We start from the raw sequence: 18,513 nt of genomic DNA, 5'->3' as shown, positions 1-18,513 counted from the left end.
TGGATAAAACGCACGATTGTGCCTGTGGGAAATTGGTGTCATTACCTCACAGGACACTTTAGAAAATTACTGCCGCATCACCCAAGGCACCGCTCAGGCTTTCCATCTTGTTTCGAAGAGTGATCCGGGCAGAGCATCAGAGACTCATCAGAGCTAAGTGTACCTCAAAAACGGAAGGAAATATTAATTGATCAATTCAGCTTTTCTGGTGTATGGCGTATGGTCTCTTTCGACAATCCGTCGCTAAATTGGTGATCGAGTGTAGGATTTGACTGAGTCCACCCCCGGTCAACCATAACATTGGTTCGTCAGGATTGGGATTGGGACACTTTCGGTCAGTTCGCTGCACGCCCCAATAGCGGAGGGGTCGCACACCCCAGCAGCGGAGGGGTCTCACGTACCAGCAGCGGAGGGGTCTCACGTACCAGCAGCGGAGGGGCCGCACGCCCCGGCAGCGGAGGGGCCGCACACCCCAGCAGCGGAGGGGCCGCACACCCCAGCAGCGGATGGGTCTCACACCCCAGCAGCGGAGGGGCCGCACGCCCCAGCAGCGGAGGGGCCGCACGCCCCGGCAGCAGAGGGGTCTCACGCCCCAGCAACTAACGGTGCCCCCAATTGTAATGCTACCCCAGTTTCTTCCACCCCGAGGTTACTAAACAACCATTTAGGTTTTTCTCCTTTTTCTGCCAATTTCTGAGCTGTATCACAGAGCCGGCTGGGACTTTCGGAATGGAACTTTGCATCAATAGATGACAATAAAAAGTATGGCGGGGTTGACATAATTTTTTTGACGTTGACCAATTTTTAAGGTTATGACCGAATTATCAACCCAGTGTGCTACCTGTGCTATATGTAACCCAGTGCTACCTCACGCATGGTCGAATTGTCGGCGACCAAACCGACACCCCTCATTGTCTTTGCTGGTGGGGAGGATGACTGTGACACCCTGCCAGGACTAAAAACAACAACTTGCAAAGGGCAGATAAGCTCCCTTTCGGGTGCAAACAGCCATCCAGTACGGAGATTGTCTCCTAAAAAACACCCAATGGGGATAGGAAAATATATTTTTCCGTAAGGCCTAGTTACACCCTCCTGCGCAGTGGTCCTGTGAAGGTTTGCCAGTTTTTCCTCTTCTTCTTTTTCTCTGTAGCCCTTCACATTTGGTGGGTCTCAGCCTTGTTCGGGGCGATTTTCAATGAGAAAAGGGTTCCGCGAAAACGACGTTTGAAAGCCAGCGTCTTCCACAACATGAACTAACTTTTGTTACAGTAAAACGCTTCTGCAGCTACTTTTCAGAAGTATTCCTACAAAGTGCTCAACCATTGCATAGCACGACTATCACTACTCAGCCAAAGAGGAAGCATTTGGCTCTAACGAATCCTACAATTCAGATCCCCAAATTCACAAGGTGCAGGTTTTACTACCGTGCCGTCTTGGCAATTCTCTCATATATTAATAGAAATTAACAAACTTCAACATGTCTTTGCTTTCACTCAAATCAACAAGTCCTCATTCAGTTGACTCCAATTGTCTGGACATTTTCCGCTCATTCCGTGGGGGCGAAGTCAAGGAAGTGTGAGCACTTCACTTCCCTCAATGCATAGCTAACGATCCTTTATAATACTTACGAACCTTTCATGGAAGCATCCAGGTTGAGCAAGATGAAGTTATCTGAACCGTCGCTGTCCAGCGAGATGGTGTCATCTGTAAGGCAGCCATCAGACAAGGCGGTCTCCAAGGACATCTCAGAAGATGTCCGTGGGATGAGTTTGAACTTGCCCTGTGGAAAGCTTTGTGAAGTTTGCTCCCATGGCCTCAGCAGGGCTTCTTTGCTGCCATGAAAGTACAAAAGCATCAACTCTACGTGCCACAGTGTTTAAAAAATAGAAATCAAAACATCATCTCCAGAAAACTTAAACCCAGAGGATTGAAGATTCAAGTGTAAGATTAATCACCACGTAAAAAGTTAGATGACGATAAATCATTGGCACCCCATCCTCGCCACAAAATGGTTCAACCTGCTCACGGAGCGTCCTGGCTTCATTCGGTGACGCATCACGATTGGTCCTTTGTCGTAAGCTACTCAGTAGATAAAAAAACTACCCGGACAACACTTCCATCAGCAAGTTGTACACTTACTCTCAAGGATACATCACAAACAAAACTATAACGGCACTAGGTAGAGAGCATACCTCCGCCAGGCTGAACAGTTTGTTTTGTATCCCACTGATAGGTCAGATCTGGATTCGGACCTGAACATCTAATCACTTGGTCTTGTCGCCTAACCAACTCCATCCACCTACATTTGTCATAACTTGTCCACAATTTTTTAAAATATGGTATAATATCGTTCTTTCGCCCTCTCACTCAATGATGACGAATCACTTTAAAATTTAAATAAAATCCCGCATCCGGCTCTTCACGAACATCGATTATATTCGTCCACCAATCAATTCCCACACCCAACCTCCCCACCAAATTTCGTCCGAATCTGCATCCAAATATCCAACTCAATAGTCAATGTGCATCCAAATATCTAACCTGTGTAAACATATCTATATATGTGCTTTTAACCATTTTGAATAATTTGTTAAAACTTCTTCCAGATAAGCCCTCCTTAAACGGCTCTGTAGAGCTTCAACTACAATTTACAGTAGGTCCTCCTTAAACGGCTCTGTAGAGCTTCAACTACAATGTACAGTAGGTCCTCTTTAAACGGCTCTGTGGAGCTTCAACTACAATGTACAGTAGGTCCTCTTTAAACGGCTCTGTGGAGCTTTAACTACAATGCACAGTAGGTCCTCCTTAAACGGCTCTGTGGAGCTTTAACTACAATGCACAGTAGGTCCTCCTTAAACGGCTCTGTAGAGCTTTAACTACAATGTACAGTGGGTCCTCCTTAAACGGCTCTGTGGCGCTTTAACTACAATGTAGAGTAGGTCCTCCTTAAACGGCTCTGTAGCGCTTTAACTACAATGCACAGTAGGTCCTCCTTAAACGGCTCTGTAGAGCTTTAACTACAATGTACAGTCGGTCCTCCTTAAACGGCTCTGTGGAGCTTTAACTACAATGCACAGTAGGTCCTCCTTAAACGGCTCTGTGGAGCTTTAACTACAATGTACAGTAGGTCCTCCTTAAACGGCTCTGTGGAGCTTTAACTACAATGCACAGCAGGTCCTCCTTAAACGGCTCTGTGGAGCTTTAACTACAATGCACAGTAGGTCCTCCTTAAACGGCTCTGTGGAGCTTTAACTACAATGTACAGTGGGTCCTCCTTAAACGGCTCTGTGGAGCTTTAACTACAATGTACAGTATGTCTTCCTTAAACGGCTCTGCAGAGCTTCAACTACAATGTACAGTAGGTCCTCTTTGAACGGCTCTGCAGAGCTTCAACTACGATGTACAGAGTGCTACCAGGGCAGAGTGCTACCTTAAACGGCTCTGTGGAGCTTTAACTACAATGTACAGTAGGTCCTCCTTAAACGGCTCTGTGGAGCTTTAACTACAATGCACAGCAGGTCCTCCTTAAACGGCTCTGTGGAGCTTTAACTACAATGCACAGTAGGTCCTCCTTAAACGGCTCTGTGGAGCTTTAACTACAATGTACAGTGGGTCCTCCTTAAACGGCTCTGTGGAGCTTTAACTACAATGTACAGTATGTCTTCCTTAAACGGCTCTGCAGAGCTTCAACTACAATGCACAGTAGGTCCTCCTTAAACGGCTCTGTGGAGCTTTAACTACAATGTACAGTGGGTCCTCCTTAAACGGCTCTGTGGAGCTTTAACTACAATGTACAGTATGTCTTCCTTAAACGGCTCTGCAGAGCTTCAACTACAATGTACAGTAGGTCCTCTTTGAACGGCTCTGCAGAGCTTCAACTACGATGTACAGAGTGCTACCAGGGCAGAATCAAATTGTGAATCGCTGGTCTTTTAAATGATACTGTTGAAGCTTGGCCACCTTGAGTGGTACCAATCAGCCAAATGGGACCCTTTACCTGACGGACGATAGTTCCAGGTCGTGCTCACGCAAAGCATAATAAACCCAAATGAGTCGATCTTTCCTGTCTAACTGAAGCAAAAGCAGACATAGAGCACATTGTTAATGCCTCGCACTGTGTGACAGGTTTTGTGCTACAAACTATGATCAAAATGAAATACAGTATACACATCCCACATATCTATCTATAATTCCAGTAATCTCTGTGTGTTTGTTTGTTTGTACGTTTGTTTGTCTGTGACCGCTGTTTCTCGACAACCACGGGTCCGATATACTTGAAACTTGCCAGGTATATTGCTGGGGACCCGAGGATGTGCCTTTTCAAGGTTTCATATTAATCGGACAATTACTTACCGAGCTATGTCCAAAAAACGATTCAACCAATCAGAGAGCAGCGAGCTATCGCGTGTGCCGAACGTGGCGAACACACTCTGCCTCGGATGGCACATTTGAGAGCGTATTCATTTATTTCCCGTCGGCAAACTATGTTGGCGCTATGTTGGCGTTAAACGATGTTTTAAAACTAATTAAAACCCCGGGGGGATTGTCACTGTACTCGCAAGCCGTTCGCCGTTCGCTTTGGCGTTGCGAATGGACCAAAACATTTCATGAACCAAACCATTTCATGTAAAGCGTTCGCCGTTCGCTTTGGCGTTGCGAATGGACCAAAACATTTCATGGACCAAACCATTTCATGTAAATAGAGGGGGGGATATAATTTTAGATATAGATATAGTACGGGCATGCCCTAGTGGTTTTAATTTGAGAACACCGAGTAGTTCTTGTATGATGGCATCGTGTGTGTTTGTTCAGTACTAGGGCATGCCCGTACTATATCTATATCTAAAATTATATCCCCCCCTCTATTTACATGAAATGGTTTGGTCCATGAAATGTTTTGGTCCATTCGCAACGCCAAAGCGAACGGCGAACGCTTTACATGAAATGGTTTGGTCCATGAAATGTTTTGGTCCATTCGCAACGCCAAAGCGAACGGCGAACGGCTTGCGAGTACAGTGACAATCCCCCCGGGGTTTTAATTAGTTTTAAAACGGAGCTTGGCAACCGCTGGCGTTCTTTAGCCGGCAGCTTCGCCCGCCCGAACGCCGTTACAGTACCTTCGACCGCGAGTTGCTCGGACTTCACTTGGCGGTCAGGCACTTCCGCCATCTGCTCGTGCGAGTACAGTGACAATCCCCCCCCCCCCCCCTCTATTTACATGAAATGGTTTTTATTAGTTTTAAAACATAGTTTAACGCCAACATAGCGCCAACATAGTTTGCAAACGTGAAATAAATGAATACGCTCTCAAATGTGCCATCCGAGGCAGAGTGTGTTCGCCACGTTCGGCACACGCGATAGCTCGCTGCTCTCTGATTGGTTGAATCGTTTTTTGGACATAGCTCGGTAAGTAATTGTCCGATTAATATGAAACCTTGAAAAGGCACATCCTCGGGTCCCCAGCAATATACCTGGCAAGTTTCAAGTATATCGGACCCGTGGTTGTCGAGAAACAGCGGTCACAGACAAACAAACAAACGTACAAACAAACAAACGTACAAACGTACAAACAAACAAACACACAGAGATTACTGGAATTATAGATAGATGAAGCTTCTGAATACATTTAAAAAACTCGTGCGAATGGTAGGAATGTGGTAGAAAAAAGATCCATCAAGTGCATACCTGGTTTGTGTCGAGAGGCCAATCTTTGGGGGCGTCATGATCTTTTTGACACCACTGTGCATTTCCATGGGTTTTCTGCATGTCGGAGTGGATGCCGTCACAAGGAGTACCTGATTTTCGGTCGTAGTTTCGGCCTGCTGCATAGTTGGTGCTGGTTCTTCCTCTTTATTCTCAACAACTTGACCGCACGGCATTTCCATAACATCGGTCTCTTTCACTTCTGCAAACTTTCCATGTCCCTCAAACCTATCCGCAACCCCAAAAGCTTCCAACCTACTTAACTCTCCATCAAGTCCTGACCCCTCTGTTGCGAGTGATCTGTTCACAACCTTCAAATCTGTTGCCAAAATCACATTTTGTACTGAAACTTTTGGCTCTCTGCCTGGAACCACATCAGTGGATCCCTCCACAATTTCCTTCCCCACACCTGGCTGTAAAGTCGCTTCAGCCAAGCCTTCTTTAACACCTGCCGACAGCTCTTCTTCAGAGAGGCTGGTACTGTCTCTGGTAGCAGCGCACCCTTCACCCCATTTATCTTCTCCAATGCTTTGCACTCCTCCAGAACTCGGATGCATCAACAATACCAGCTCTACTCCCGGAGCCAACAGGCCGATACACAAACCAAAGTGAACGGTCTCCTGACCCAACACGTCCATGTGATCCTGCTTTAACTGTTGCTGAAGAACCTGCAGAGATTGCTGTAACCGCAGCAAGAACAAATACTGGTCGTGTTCCATCTGCACGCTGAACGATGTTGGTATATGCAACAGAACATGCAGATCTGCATCACCGTAACTTCTTTCATCTTTATCTTCCTTCAGTTCACCTTGGCAAAAGTCCGGCTCCACGCCCTCCTCCTGATTGTCCACCTGGGCCATGCCAGCCACTGTGGTCTGATCCTCTCCTGTTTCTGTATTAACTAAAGAACGAGCTAAACCTCTCTGAGTTCGACACAACCAAAGCACAATCGGAACAGAGTCCACACAGCACAAGGGCCGACCCTTGCCCTCATAATCAATCCAGAACTGTGACAGACTTACAGACCACAAGTCCTCCGAAGAAGGAGTTTTCAACAAATTTACGGAAAGCAAAGGGGATGTAGATCGAGATGCATCCGTTCTCTCTTTGTCGTTCTTCACATGCCTCAGAAACATAGGATAGAGCACTTTGAATCCCTTTTCATCCTTTGGGAAAATCGTAAAATACTCATCAAAAAGCTTTGCACGTTCAAAGTCAGCCAAGACCTTTTGAAGGTCCTGTATTTCACAGTTCGCACCAAGACGTACGTTGGTGGCGATTCCTTCAGAGATCTGCAAAGCAATTGCACGGGGCCTCTTGGGCTGGTCTGGACAGGGCTTCTCTGCTGGGAAAATCACCTGTAATCAAACAAAAGCAACACAGGCTCCGAAACCATATCTGGGGGGGTGCTTGATAAGCGCAACGTCACTTGGTGCAAGCAATAAAGCCCGACTTTAAAGGTTCACCTGCCAATTTGCAGAAGGCCTAGCATTTTGGAACGTGCAGCTATCTTACTGACGGCAGTTTTAACAAAGACAAAGACAAGGTCCACAAAGTATCAGCACGCACAATAACCTTACTTGCCTTGGGGTCTAAGTATTCCGGTGCGATGCAAGTGAAAAGTCTTGGCACCCAACAAAATAATTTCTACTGAGGTCCCAGAGCTTAAAAAGTGTTGGTGCCATTTGCACATTTGAAGAACTAGTACACCTGCTCACTATGGGAGCAGCAGGAAGGGTCATTCCTCTTTGGGGTATATAGATTACAGTAGATCTATGGTCTGTCTCAAGAACATTGGGTGTTCATTTACCAAGTTTCTCGTGGAGGGATCGCCAAGTGGTTTACGCATTCGAGCAAGCACTCCATTCAAAACCGTGAAGGAACGGCTGGCTTGGCAAGCACTAGCTAGGTGGTTGGTAAATGAGCACACCCTGGGCTTTCTCCCTTTCAGCTTCAAGTTAAACAGCAGGAGCGACTTTCAAAAGTTCGCCATGAAAAACACCACATTAGCGGCAGGAAGGGTCATGTTATTAACCTAACTAACCCTTGTGGGGTATCTAGAGTACAGTATATCTTCACTCAGTTCTGAAAGTAAAATTTACCTTGTGGATGTCTGGGTTCCTCCAAATTTCTTTATTTAGTGTTATAAAGAGCTTTAGTGACCGTTTAAAAAGCTAATCATACGCATTAGTGGTTTATAATATTTTTGCTTCTGGTAGAGGCCAGACCGTTACTCCCACGAACACGCCATGATGAGCTATTTATAAATGCCGACTCGACGTTTGTTCAAGGAGGAAAAACCCCTTGGGGAGGTGGAAACGGAAGCCTCTCCTCAGTGAAAGACACATGAAAGCCCGCTTGGAGTTTGCAAAAAAGCACCTAAAGGACTCTCAGACTGTGAGAAACAAGATTATGTGGTCTGATGAAACTAGGATTGAACTGTTTGGCTTCCGTCTGGCGACTCTGCCATAAAGCCCAGATCGGTGGAGTGTTGCAGTGATGGTTGTCCTTCTGGAAGTTTCTCCAATCTCCACACAGGATCGCTGGAGTTCAGCCAGAGTGACCATCGGGTTCTTGGTCACCTCTATTACCAAGGCCCTTCTCCCCCGATTGCTCGGTTTGGCCGGGCGGCCAACTTTAGGAAGAGTCCTGGTTGTTCCAAACTTCTTCCATTTAAGAATTATGGAGGCCACTGTGCTCTTGGGGACCTTCAATGCAGAAGAGATTTTTTTGTAGGCTTCCCAGATCTGTGCCTCGACACAATCCTGTCTCTGAGCTCTGCAGGCAGTTCCTTCGACCTCATGGCTTGGTTTTTGCTCCGATATGCATTGTCAGCTGTGAGACCTTATATAGACAGGTGTGTGCCTTTCCAAATCATGTCCAATCAATTGAATTTACCACAGGTGGACTCCAATCAAGGTGTAGAAACATCTCAAAGATGATGAAGAGAAATGGGAGGCACCTGAGCTAAATTTCAAGTGTCAAAGCAAAGGGTCTGAATACTTATGTAAATGTGATATTTCAGTTTTTTCTTTTTAATAAATTTGCAAAACTTTCTAAAATCCTGTTTTCTCTTTGTCATTATGGGGTATTGAGTGTAGATTGATGAGGGAAAAAATGAATTTAAACGATTTCAGCATAAGGCTGCAGCATAACAAAATGTGAAAAAAGTGAAGGGGTCTGAATACTTTCTGAATGCACTGTATTCATGCTTGTGACCAGGACATGTTTGGCATAAACTCACTACGTGCATTTAAATGAAGGCTACTTTGTGCGTGCATTTAATTTTCTTAAATTTGTTTGGAAAAAGAAAAACACATATCAACCTTATGATGATTTTCTTTTTTTTTCGTCATTTACATGTAAGAAGTTTTACATGCAGTTAATTATGTTTTAAAATGCTTAGAGTGTACAATGTATGTGCAGCAGCAAGAAACTGTCATGAATAATTATACTGGTATATAATTTGGACCAAGATGGTGTAATAGATTATGTCAAGATCAAGATGAGAGAAATTTGTAGAGAATGTATTGGTATCATATCATTTGTTCTTTAATTTCCAAGTGTTCCACATTAGTAAATAACTGCAGTGTTCATATAAGTTATCATAAGTTATATAAGTTATATAATATAAGTATATATAAGTATATAAGTAAGTATACCCTTATAAGGTATACCCTTATACCCTTATAACCTAATAACCTTATAACCTTATTACCTTATAACCTTATTAACCTTATACCATTATACCCTTATACCCTTAGTATACCCTTATAAGTATAAGTATACCCTTATATATATTAAGCCTGGTGTTGGCTTAGCGGTTAGGGTGCCGGCTTGGGATCCTAGGATCCTGGGTTCGAATCCCGGTCGATCGCTGAATTAACGCCAGGGGGGGTTGACTCAGCCTGTCATCCTTCCGAGGTCGGCAAATTGAGTACCAGCTTGCTGGGATGAATGACCACGGTGTGTACCCCGGTTTAGAATAGGTACACCGTATCCCTGTGCATCGTAAGTGCGTGACCAAGGGTTGGCGTCAGGAAGGGCATCCGGCCATAAAAACATTGCCTCAAACAGGGAACCATAATTGTCATGGGGCCCGCAAGACTAACCCCCGCTCTAGCGGGGAAAATGGCCTAAAAACGATCATTCATTCATATAAGTTATCAGCAGCTGCCAACACATACAGGTACATTGCCATTTGATGAAATCAGTCACACATTTATCTCAGCAGTGCATGATACTGATTACATAACTTTGCAGGTGTACTCATACAGTATGATTATGTGAAGCTTTTCTTTATGTTATACAAGCGTTATGCCTAGGTCCCCCATCGGTGAAGTGATGTGCGTTGACAAAGTGGAAGACGCAAGGCGGCCATCTTGGATTTTGACGTGGCGACCCAATTTTCAATAGCGTTCTTCCTTATGCCAAGATACAACCACACACCAGATTAGACGTTGGTACTTCGCTTATTTTTCAAGATGTTCCGCTCACAAGGTTCAGACATACATGGTGGTGGCCATCTTGGATTTTGACGTGGCGACCTAATTTTCAATAGGGTTCTTCCATATGCCTAGTTGCACCCACACACCAAATTATAATTCGGTCCTTCGCTTACGCATGCATGGACAGACATATTTCGCTCACAAGGTTCAGACATATACATGGCGGTGGCCATCTTGGATTTTGACGTGGCGACCTAATTTTCAATAGGGTTCTTCCATATGCCTAGTTGCACCCACACACCAAATTAGAATTCGGTCCTTCGCTTACGCACGCACGGACGGACGGACGGACGGACGCACACACGGAAGGAGGGGAAAACCATAGTCCCCCTTTCGCCCGTGCGACGGGGGACAAAAAGTGCAATATACAGTACTTGTGATTTTTTCATAACTTTAACTTTTACGGAAACCTACCATTTTGGTGAGGTTGCGTTATTCAAGCAATGATTAACTTCAATACAAATGAAGCATTCTGGTGCATTTACAGTATGTCCATAAATGGAAATGTCAGCGTTTTGGTTAATGTTCATAAAAGTAGGCCTGTAGTAGTGCAGGGAGTCCTTTTAGATCTTCCTGAGTAGTGTAACATAGGTAGTAGTGCAGATTTAATACTAAATTGGGCACTGTAATTATTTTCTCATTGTTAAGGAAACATATTCCTTCTACATTTATTAAAAATGTGAATAAATCTGGATCTTTCACAACTGATCTTCAAATTGACAAACTGTAACGTAACTAAACGTAACATAACTAACCTTGTTTTTTTGGCCATGCTTAAAACTGAACAGAATAAATGTCATAAGTTATATGCCAAAACACTTGCCAAGATGCCAGCAATAACAGAAATATTTCACTTGGTTTTATTTTTATTACATGTGAGGAAACTTTTTTGCCAAAAACTTGCAAATCATTGTTAGACAATCGTTGCAAAAAAAACAAAAAAAACAAAAAACGCTTTAAACTTCATTCCCAACATAATTGGTCGAGTCAAGAGTCGCATCGAGCCGTACCTTGGACATGAGCACGTCGACACGAATGTCCACGTGCTCGTCGTGGGGCTGCGGGTCGGACGGCGAGTACAGCTGTTTGCACTGCTCCAGGCTCTGAGCGATGTCCAGCACAAGACGACCGAGCCACAGCATGCTCAGAGAGTCCACCGTCAGTTGAAGAGCGTTCAGTTGTATATACAGGTTTGAACTTGGCACTGGGATACACAGAAACATCCAATTCGTCTTTATAACATCTAGAGCTCGTCTATGTATAGAGAAAGGGACGAGGTTTTAGAATAACAAACCAATTGGCAAACTATTCCACAAGCCTTGACTTTGCATAGAAAATAGAAATGTTCTGAGGTGTGCGAACTGCCGTGAGAATAAAGACGAAGTGTACAAAAAGGGTGGACAAGTGGACAAGGCAAGATGACGTACAAAAACGTATTTAAAAAATAAAACGAATAATGATTTATTTTAACGACAAATAGAGAGAGACCTCTAGAGAGAAAGAGAGAGAGGGAGAGGGAGAGATAGGGAAGAGGAAAAGGAGGAGAGATCTCCACAAGACGGTAACAAAGGACAAAGACCAAAATGGTGCATTCAACGGTGGCACAAGAAACGCAAACAGCATTGAGCTTACCAGGAAACGGCATCTCATCAGGAAAATAGTACTCTGTAAACTCTGCGTAGATGGCAGCGATGTCTGGCGGCAAAAGCAGAGGAGACTTATTACAAGAAATGAGTTTTTCCGGTGGGTTACGCTGAACCTCCATTGTGGAAACCTACACGCCACACGAAGAACCGCGTCATGCCATTTTACACCGAGAACCCATCCCGAGCCAAGACGCAGGGGTTCCTGACACATCTGACCTGATACACGTTCAAGTCCTCGACGCGTAGCACCACGCAACTCGAGAGCAGCTTCACACGTTCCACGTGACGTACGCCCGAGGTAGGAACGGCACGCTGGCCCGGCTCTTCACCTTTCGTACCGACTCGTTCCTTTGATTCTGGTGAGAAGCGTGGATGATAAAAACTCGCGCCGTATCCTTACATCCAGCACACGTACATTTGCTGGTAGGCACTGACCGGGAGAGGTAGGGGACCGACTTGCCGAGGTCTCGTGTGCGTTCTCGCTCTCAGGGCGGTGGCTTTCGCGCCCTCCCGCCTCGGGCAGCCGCTCGACCAGGTCACGAAACCGTGCCCTGAGGATCTTGGCCCAGGCTCCCCGTCGTTCCGTAGCGGCCGAATGGTTCTCCCAATGTTTGCAGCTCGCTCCTTGTAAAAAAACAAACGATACGAGCACCACACGGGCATGCACTATTGAACCCAACAGCACAGCAACACCTCATTTTCTCCATAAAACCACAAAACAACCCAAACATGGCAATATTCTCTTCCTGTCATATACCAATAATTTTGACTGATTTTGGAAGTGCAATTGAAATAGTAGGTGCGTCACAATCACAGCAATATGTTACGTGTGATCGAGACATTTCATCAAATAAACGTCTGTCCCGCAACACAAGATTATTCAAAACTTGCTTTTAATCAATAAGATTTATGAATGCTGAATGCATATTTAATAGAAAATAAAATAACCAAAACAAAATCAACACCTCGTTTTTAATGTGTACATTAAAAAATAAATAATGAAAAAAACCATACAATTTGACGAGAATGCATTTTTGACTCCACCCGTGTTGGATGTCAACCCATGACTGTTGGGTTTGATCTCAATTAGAGGTCACGTGACAAATTAAAGGTCACATTAAAAACGGTTTGAGAGAGAAGTAAAGGAGAGACAACATCAGATGCTTCTAATTCAAGTTGTGATCTGGAAAATGCATTTCAAAGGGCACATAACCTTTGACCTGTTGAACCCAATATTGAATCAGTTCATATTTGTATTGCAGTCCATACTTGTGCAAAGTTTGGTGGAAATCCCTGAAGTGGTTCACAAGTTATCATGGCAACAAAAAAACCGATAAGTTACTGACGCACGGGCACAATGCTTTAGGCCTTCGGCTGCGGACGCATAAAAATAAATCCGCATTTACACAAATCAACAGCTTCATTGATTAAATGAGAAAAGGACAGAGGGACCAGCCGGGGAAGCCATCACACAAAATCATCAAAATAATAGTAATAATAATAATAATAATAACAATACTGTACTAAACAAGAGCGAAGTCAATGGCAGGCCATCGCAAATCCCCACACTTCCCACCAAAAGCAAAGTTGAAAGCTGGCAGAAGGATACACAAATTGTTTTTACCTGTTTCACCCTGATAACCTCAAGTCCCCACCCACTGGGGCATGAACCAGAGTACGAAATCCAATAAATTGTTACATATTTCATGTGTACCTCAATGAATGAATGAATGAATGATCGTTTTAAGGCCATTTTCCCCGCTAGAGCGGGGGTTAGCCTTGCGGGCCCCATGACAATCATGGTTCCCTGTTTGAGGCAATGTTTTTATGGCCGGATGCCCTTCCTGACGCGAACCCTTAGTCGCCTCTTACGATGCGCAGGGATACGGTGTACCTATTCTAAATCGGGGTACACACCGTGATCATTCATCCCAGCAAGCTGGTACTCCATTTGCCGACCTCGGAAAGATGACAGGCTGAGTCAACCCCCCTGGCGTTAATTCAGCGATCGACCGGGATTCGAACCCAGGATCCTAGGATCCCAAGCCGGCACCCTAACCGCTAAGCCAACACCAGGCTCATGTGTACCTCAATGGTGTTTGCATATAAAAAGAGTTATTTAAAAATGTTTTAAAATGTGCCCATAATCAATTCTTTTTCAGTATTTGACCTTTTGACCCTGCCCCAGGGGACGGGGCCAAAATGATACTGCTCTTGCACCTTAGTGCCATGTGGTGATCATAACTACCATGTTTGGTGAATTTCTGCACAACCGTTTATGAGGAGATAGCATGAGGACAGACAGAAGGATGGACAGACACAGACAGACAGACAGAGCCAATTATGATGTCTCCTGTATTTTTTCAAAAAGCATGGGAATAATAAAGGTACCATCAGATCTCCAACAGATTAACAAACCGACTTCCAATTATCCCTAGTCAGGGGTTACGCTTAATTTGGTTTTTTTTGGTGGCCCGACCGTATATTATTTGTTGGTGAATCAAACTGCATAAAAATCAGTATCCACGTTTAAATTATTATTTCTCACGACACCAAGAGATCAAATTTGAGTGCTTTTCATATCAGCAACCTCGCAACTCGCAATCACAGAACACTCCCGTCAGCTGTTCAATCGTCTACCTACTAATTTATAGCAAAATAATACTTGGACAATTTAAATGTTTGCTGCATAAAAATCTCTTGACATGTTAACCCATTTGTTGCATTTTCCAAAACAATTGTTAGCTCTGCAAAACTTTCAGCTATTGACGAGATCATTGTAGTCATTAAATCTCGAAAATAGTACTAAAACACATGTCACTGTAAAACTTGAGTGCTTTTATTTGATGAATATTCAGTTTTTTAAAATATTGGGTCAAAATTTGATGTAAAGAATAGTCAATTTAACACAATGTGAATTTGCGTGATGAGCATGTGGCTAACGATGTGATGCGTGCATATTGCAAGCTCACGGCCTTGATTCTATATCCCAAGGCGGAGTTAGGGGCATGCAAGCCAAGCTTGGTCTCACACCTGTGCTGTATATACAACTGAAGCGCAGCTGAAGCACGCGCTCGCAGGGCAAGCAGCCGCCATGTTGGAATACCCTTCCCTCGAGAGAACGCGAGAGGTACAGGCACAGCTGAGAGTCTGATAAGCGTGAACGCATATGAACGCATATGGACTTTATCCGGTTCCGTTGACAGATTGATTCACATTTGTTTTCCTCTTTTGGTTGTTTGTAATAGTTGGTGTTGGGCTAGCGGCTAGGGTGCCAGCTTAGGATCCAAGGATCCTGGGTTCGAATCCCGGTCGATCGCTGAATTAACGCCAGGGGGGTTGACTCAGCCTGTCATCCTTCCGAGGTCGGCTAATTGAGTACCAGTTCACTGGTAATTCCCTGCTTGTCGTAAAAGGCAACAAACAGGGTTGGCGGCAGGAAGGGCATCCGGCCGTAAAACATTGCTTCAAAAAGGGGACCAAAAAACAACAACAACCACGGTCCCCGAAAAGGCCAACCCCCGCTTTGCGGGGAAAAATGGCCTCTAAACGGTGGTGGTGGTGGTGGTGGTTGTTTGTAATAGAGCTACAAAGGTGACTGACTAAACTGAGATTCCGATTTTATTAAGTCAGAAGCGTCAAATTGAGTTGGTCTGCGAGAATAACTGAGTCTCACCGCCCCCAATAAAATGGAATGAAAGTGTGGTGGGGGGACGAAGGGGGAATTCCTGTGATTGCAGCTGAAATCACAGCAGAACACTGAACATGAACGCCATCTTTTTACCTGAAACCAGTAAGCTGAATACCCTACCTGGGCTATGACAATCCAAGATGGAGGTAATGACTAATCTCTGGTGCAGCTCGCTACCCACATATCACCACAGCGGGGAATGTTCCAGTTATAGATACTGCTCAGTCGGTGTGTTCCATTACCAAGCAGCTTGTTGAGCACTCGCCAAGTGGCTTAAGCACTCAAGAATGGCTGGATTGGCAAGCTGATTGGTAATGGAACACACCTGGATAAGCTGTTTACCACCTTTACCTTTGGAGTTTATTTTGGCTGGCGGTGTTGGTGAGATTAACCATTATGATTATGGGATTACCGTTATTATAATGGCATAAAAATTTAAAATATATTCACAGGAGCGGTCAAGAGGAATCACTTTATTATTTTTAATACTGCCAATGATTGTAGTTATTATTTTCTTGCACCATTTGAATCGGCCATTGAAAAACGTCACAAGGTAAAACGATGGATCAAGCTGCTATATATACACCTTCCCAAGGCGGGAACAGACGATAAAAACGGGAATTCCTCCATTTTTTTTGCAGTCAATTGAAGTCATTAGCAACGTAGGCTCGGTGAATGTGAAAATAACACGGAGACTTCTTACTCGTGATACAATTTAGGGTACTGGAGCGTCATTCGTAATACCCTCGTACACCAGCACCGAAAGCGGCGATCCTACACGGTACATGTTCACGAAGATAATTTGAATCATGCGACTTTGGGAACAAATGAAGTCACTACAACCTTTACCGTATGACCCGTAGTCCGCTTGACAAGTTTAGTTGGTTGAGATTGCATAATGATAACGACGGAATACATCGAAGATTTTGATAAGTGGCCACACAGGCCACCTAGGACCAGGTTTTGGTGGCCAAACGTAGGTTTTGGTGGCCAAACGCAGGTTTTGGTGGTATTTGGCACCCGGGCCACCACTTGTTTCTAACCCTGCTCATTGATTATTATGAGATGACAAATTATATTCAAAGTGACATTTGACTGTAATCCGTCAAATCAAAGCAACTCAGTCAGTAGGACTCGTCTCGAGTATTTTATTTTATTTTTTTTGTATACTGAATCGAGGCTCGTGAAAGAGCTAACATTTATTTCACAAACAAATCAACCAGACAAACAAAATATACAAAAAGAGGGAGCGGAAGACAAGATGGGGAGAGAAGGGGAAGCACACAACCACAACATTTGAGAGCAGGGAGAAGTGTGGGAGGGAGAGGGCTTGGGGGCAGGAGGCGTGGGAAGGGGGGGGTGGAGAGGTATAAAACACAAGGGGACCGAAATTAGCAGGGGTAGAAAAGATCAAGGTTTTGGATGGGGAGGATAAGAGATGGTGGTGAACAGCTGTTTTAAAGACCTGGAGGGTGGAGTGGGATTGAAGAGAGTGAGGGAGTTTGTTCCAGAGGCGGGAGAAAAGAGGAATGAAGGAGTGAAGGTGAGCAGAAAGTCTTGATTTTGGCAGTTTAACCATAAGAGGGTTGCAGGCAGATCTTGTGCGACCTGTAGGAATATTTGGGGGACAGAGCCCAGAGAGGGCTGGGGGGGGCAAGGCCAGAGAGGAGTCGGTAGAAGACGGAAAGACCACCAACCTGCCTGCGGTGAGTGAGTGAAAGGCCCTTGGAGTTAGCTTCATCGCGGGAGATTCCAAATGTAGTGTAGTGTACAGAGTATGATGTCGGACTGGAGTGCACTTATTGGAGAACACGGACTCGACTCTTCAGGACTTGGAGTCAGACTCTGAATGCCAAGAAGTCGGACTCAGGCCGATTCCGGTTCAAGTCCGGCAAAATGTAGTGTACAGTAAAAAAATTTAGGTTACAAAATAAATAAAAAGTGTACAGTAAAACGTTTAGTGTACAGGAGCAAGAACCCACACATACAGTAACCAGTCCCGATTGGTTTCCCACCAAAGAACTCATGCCGTGCAACCATGAAGAAGGTGATTATAAAGGATTAGCGGCCAGAATTAAACAATCCTGCAGAAGAAAATAAAAATAACTCCGACCGACCAATGTGCCAGATTTTCGGAGATATGAAACGCAAACGTACCTTCGTGTAATGGCGTGCAATCCAAAACACATTCTGTTCTTTCAAAGAGCACTTTTAATGATTCGATGAATCACTTTAAAACTAAACACTAAATGGCTTAACTTTAAACACTATCAACGCTTTCGTTTTAAGTGCTACACAAAAATAAGGTACATTTTCCATATAATAATAAGAATGAGGTTTTGGAAAGAGACACTTGTTGAAGAGCAATAAATGAAATGGAGAAGTGAACCAGGAGGTGATGGCTCTGGTTACCTGCTCGGTGGAAAGGGTAATAATCCATAGTTAGCATATGTAGAGTGACCTGAAGGGCACCTCCAGAAACACGCCGTCCGTCACCTGCAACACAAAACCAAATGTTAGGCCGAGCCCAGCTGCGCACAAGTGGATGCCGCACCACATTCCTGATGTACACAAAATTATTCGATTTTGTAATCTATCCAGGATTTTTTTTTTTTTTTTTTTTTTTTTTTTTTTTTTGTATACAAGTTCGAGGCTCGTGAAAGAGCGAACATTAATCACACAGAAAGACAAACCGACACATAAACCGACACATAAGAAGGATTCCACCTTTCTCAACAGGTGATTTGTCATCACACAGGTGCAAGTCCAGCCTTTTTCCAACAGCATGGTAGGATGTTTCTTTCACATCGTATCGCTCAAACAGCCGGCCAATGCCCTCGCTGGAGTCGCGACCAGGACCCGGTTGTCCACCCCGTGAAGACTGTACCGTAGGCTGGGTTGATCCCACCTGCATGGGACACAAACACAGAGGACTACGTTCTGCTATCCACAAACATACCATCAC

The 18,513-nt window shown here is 44.5% G+C and overlaps 1 protein-coding gene across 2 annotated transcripts in view; it reads right to left on the bottom strand.

Annotated features, from left to right (window-relative positions):
- Positions 1–18,513, bottom strand: part of BLTP3B (bridge-like lipid transfer protein family member 3B) — a 115,636-nt gene that overhangs the window by 13,619 nt on the left and 83,504 nt on the right. For both annotated transcript variants that reach the window (XR_013623221.1, XM_068106286.2), the window contains exons 8-15: positions 18,276–18,456; positions 17,961–18,044; positions 12,293–12,481; positions 12,074–12,213; positions 11,844–11,985; positions 11,222–11,415; positions 5,686–7,061; positions 1,633–1,832 (exon numbers count right to left, since the gene is read on the bottom strand). Coding sequence is in view for 1 of the 2 variants with exons in the window: in XM_068106286.2 (XP_067962387.2) it covers positions 1,633–1,832; positions 5,686–7,061; positions 11,222–11,415; positions 11,844–11,985; positions 12,074–12,213; positions 12,293–12,481; positions 17,961–18,044; positions 18,276–18,456 (2,506 nt within the window). In the remaining variant the exon portion in view is untranslated. The remainder of the gene's footprint in view (positions 1–1,632; positions 1,833–5,685; positions 7,062–11,221; positions 11,416–11,843; positions 11,986–12,073; positions 12,214–12,292; positions 12,482–17,960; positions 18,045–18,275; positions 18,457–18,513) is intronic.

Source organism: Myxine glutinosa, chromosome 1 (genome assembly GCF_964187855.1).
Source record: "Myxine glutinosa chromosome 1, kmMyxGlut1.1, whole genome shotgun sequence".
Lineage (NCBI taxonomy): Eukaryota > Metazoa > Chordata > Myxini > Myxiniformes > Myxinidae > Myxine > Myxine glutinosa.
This window is presented reverse-complemented; position numbering and strand designations above follow the sequence as displayed.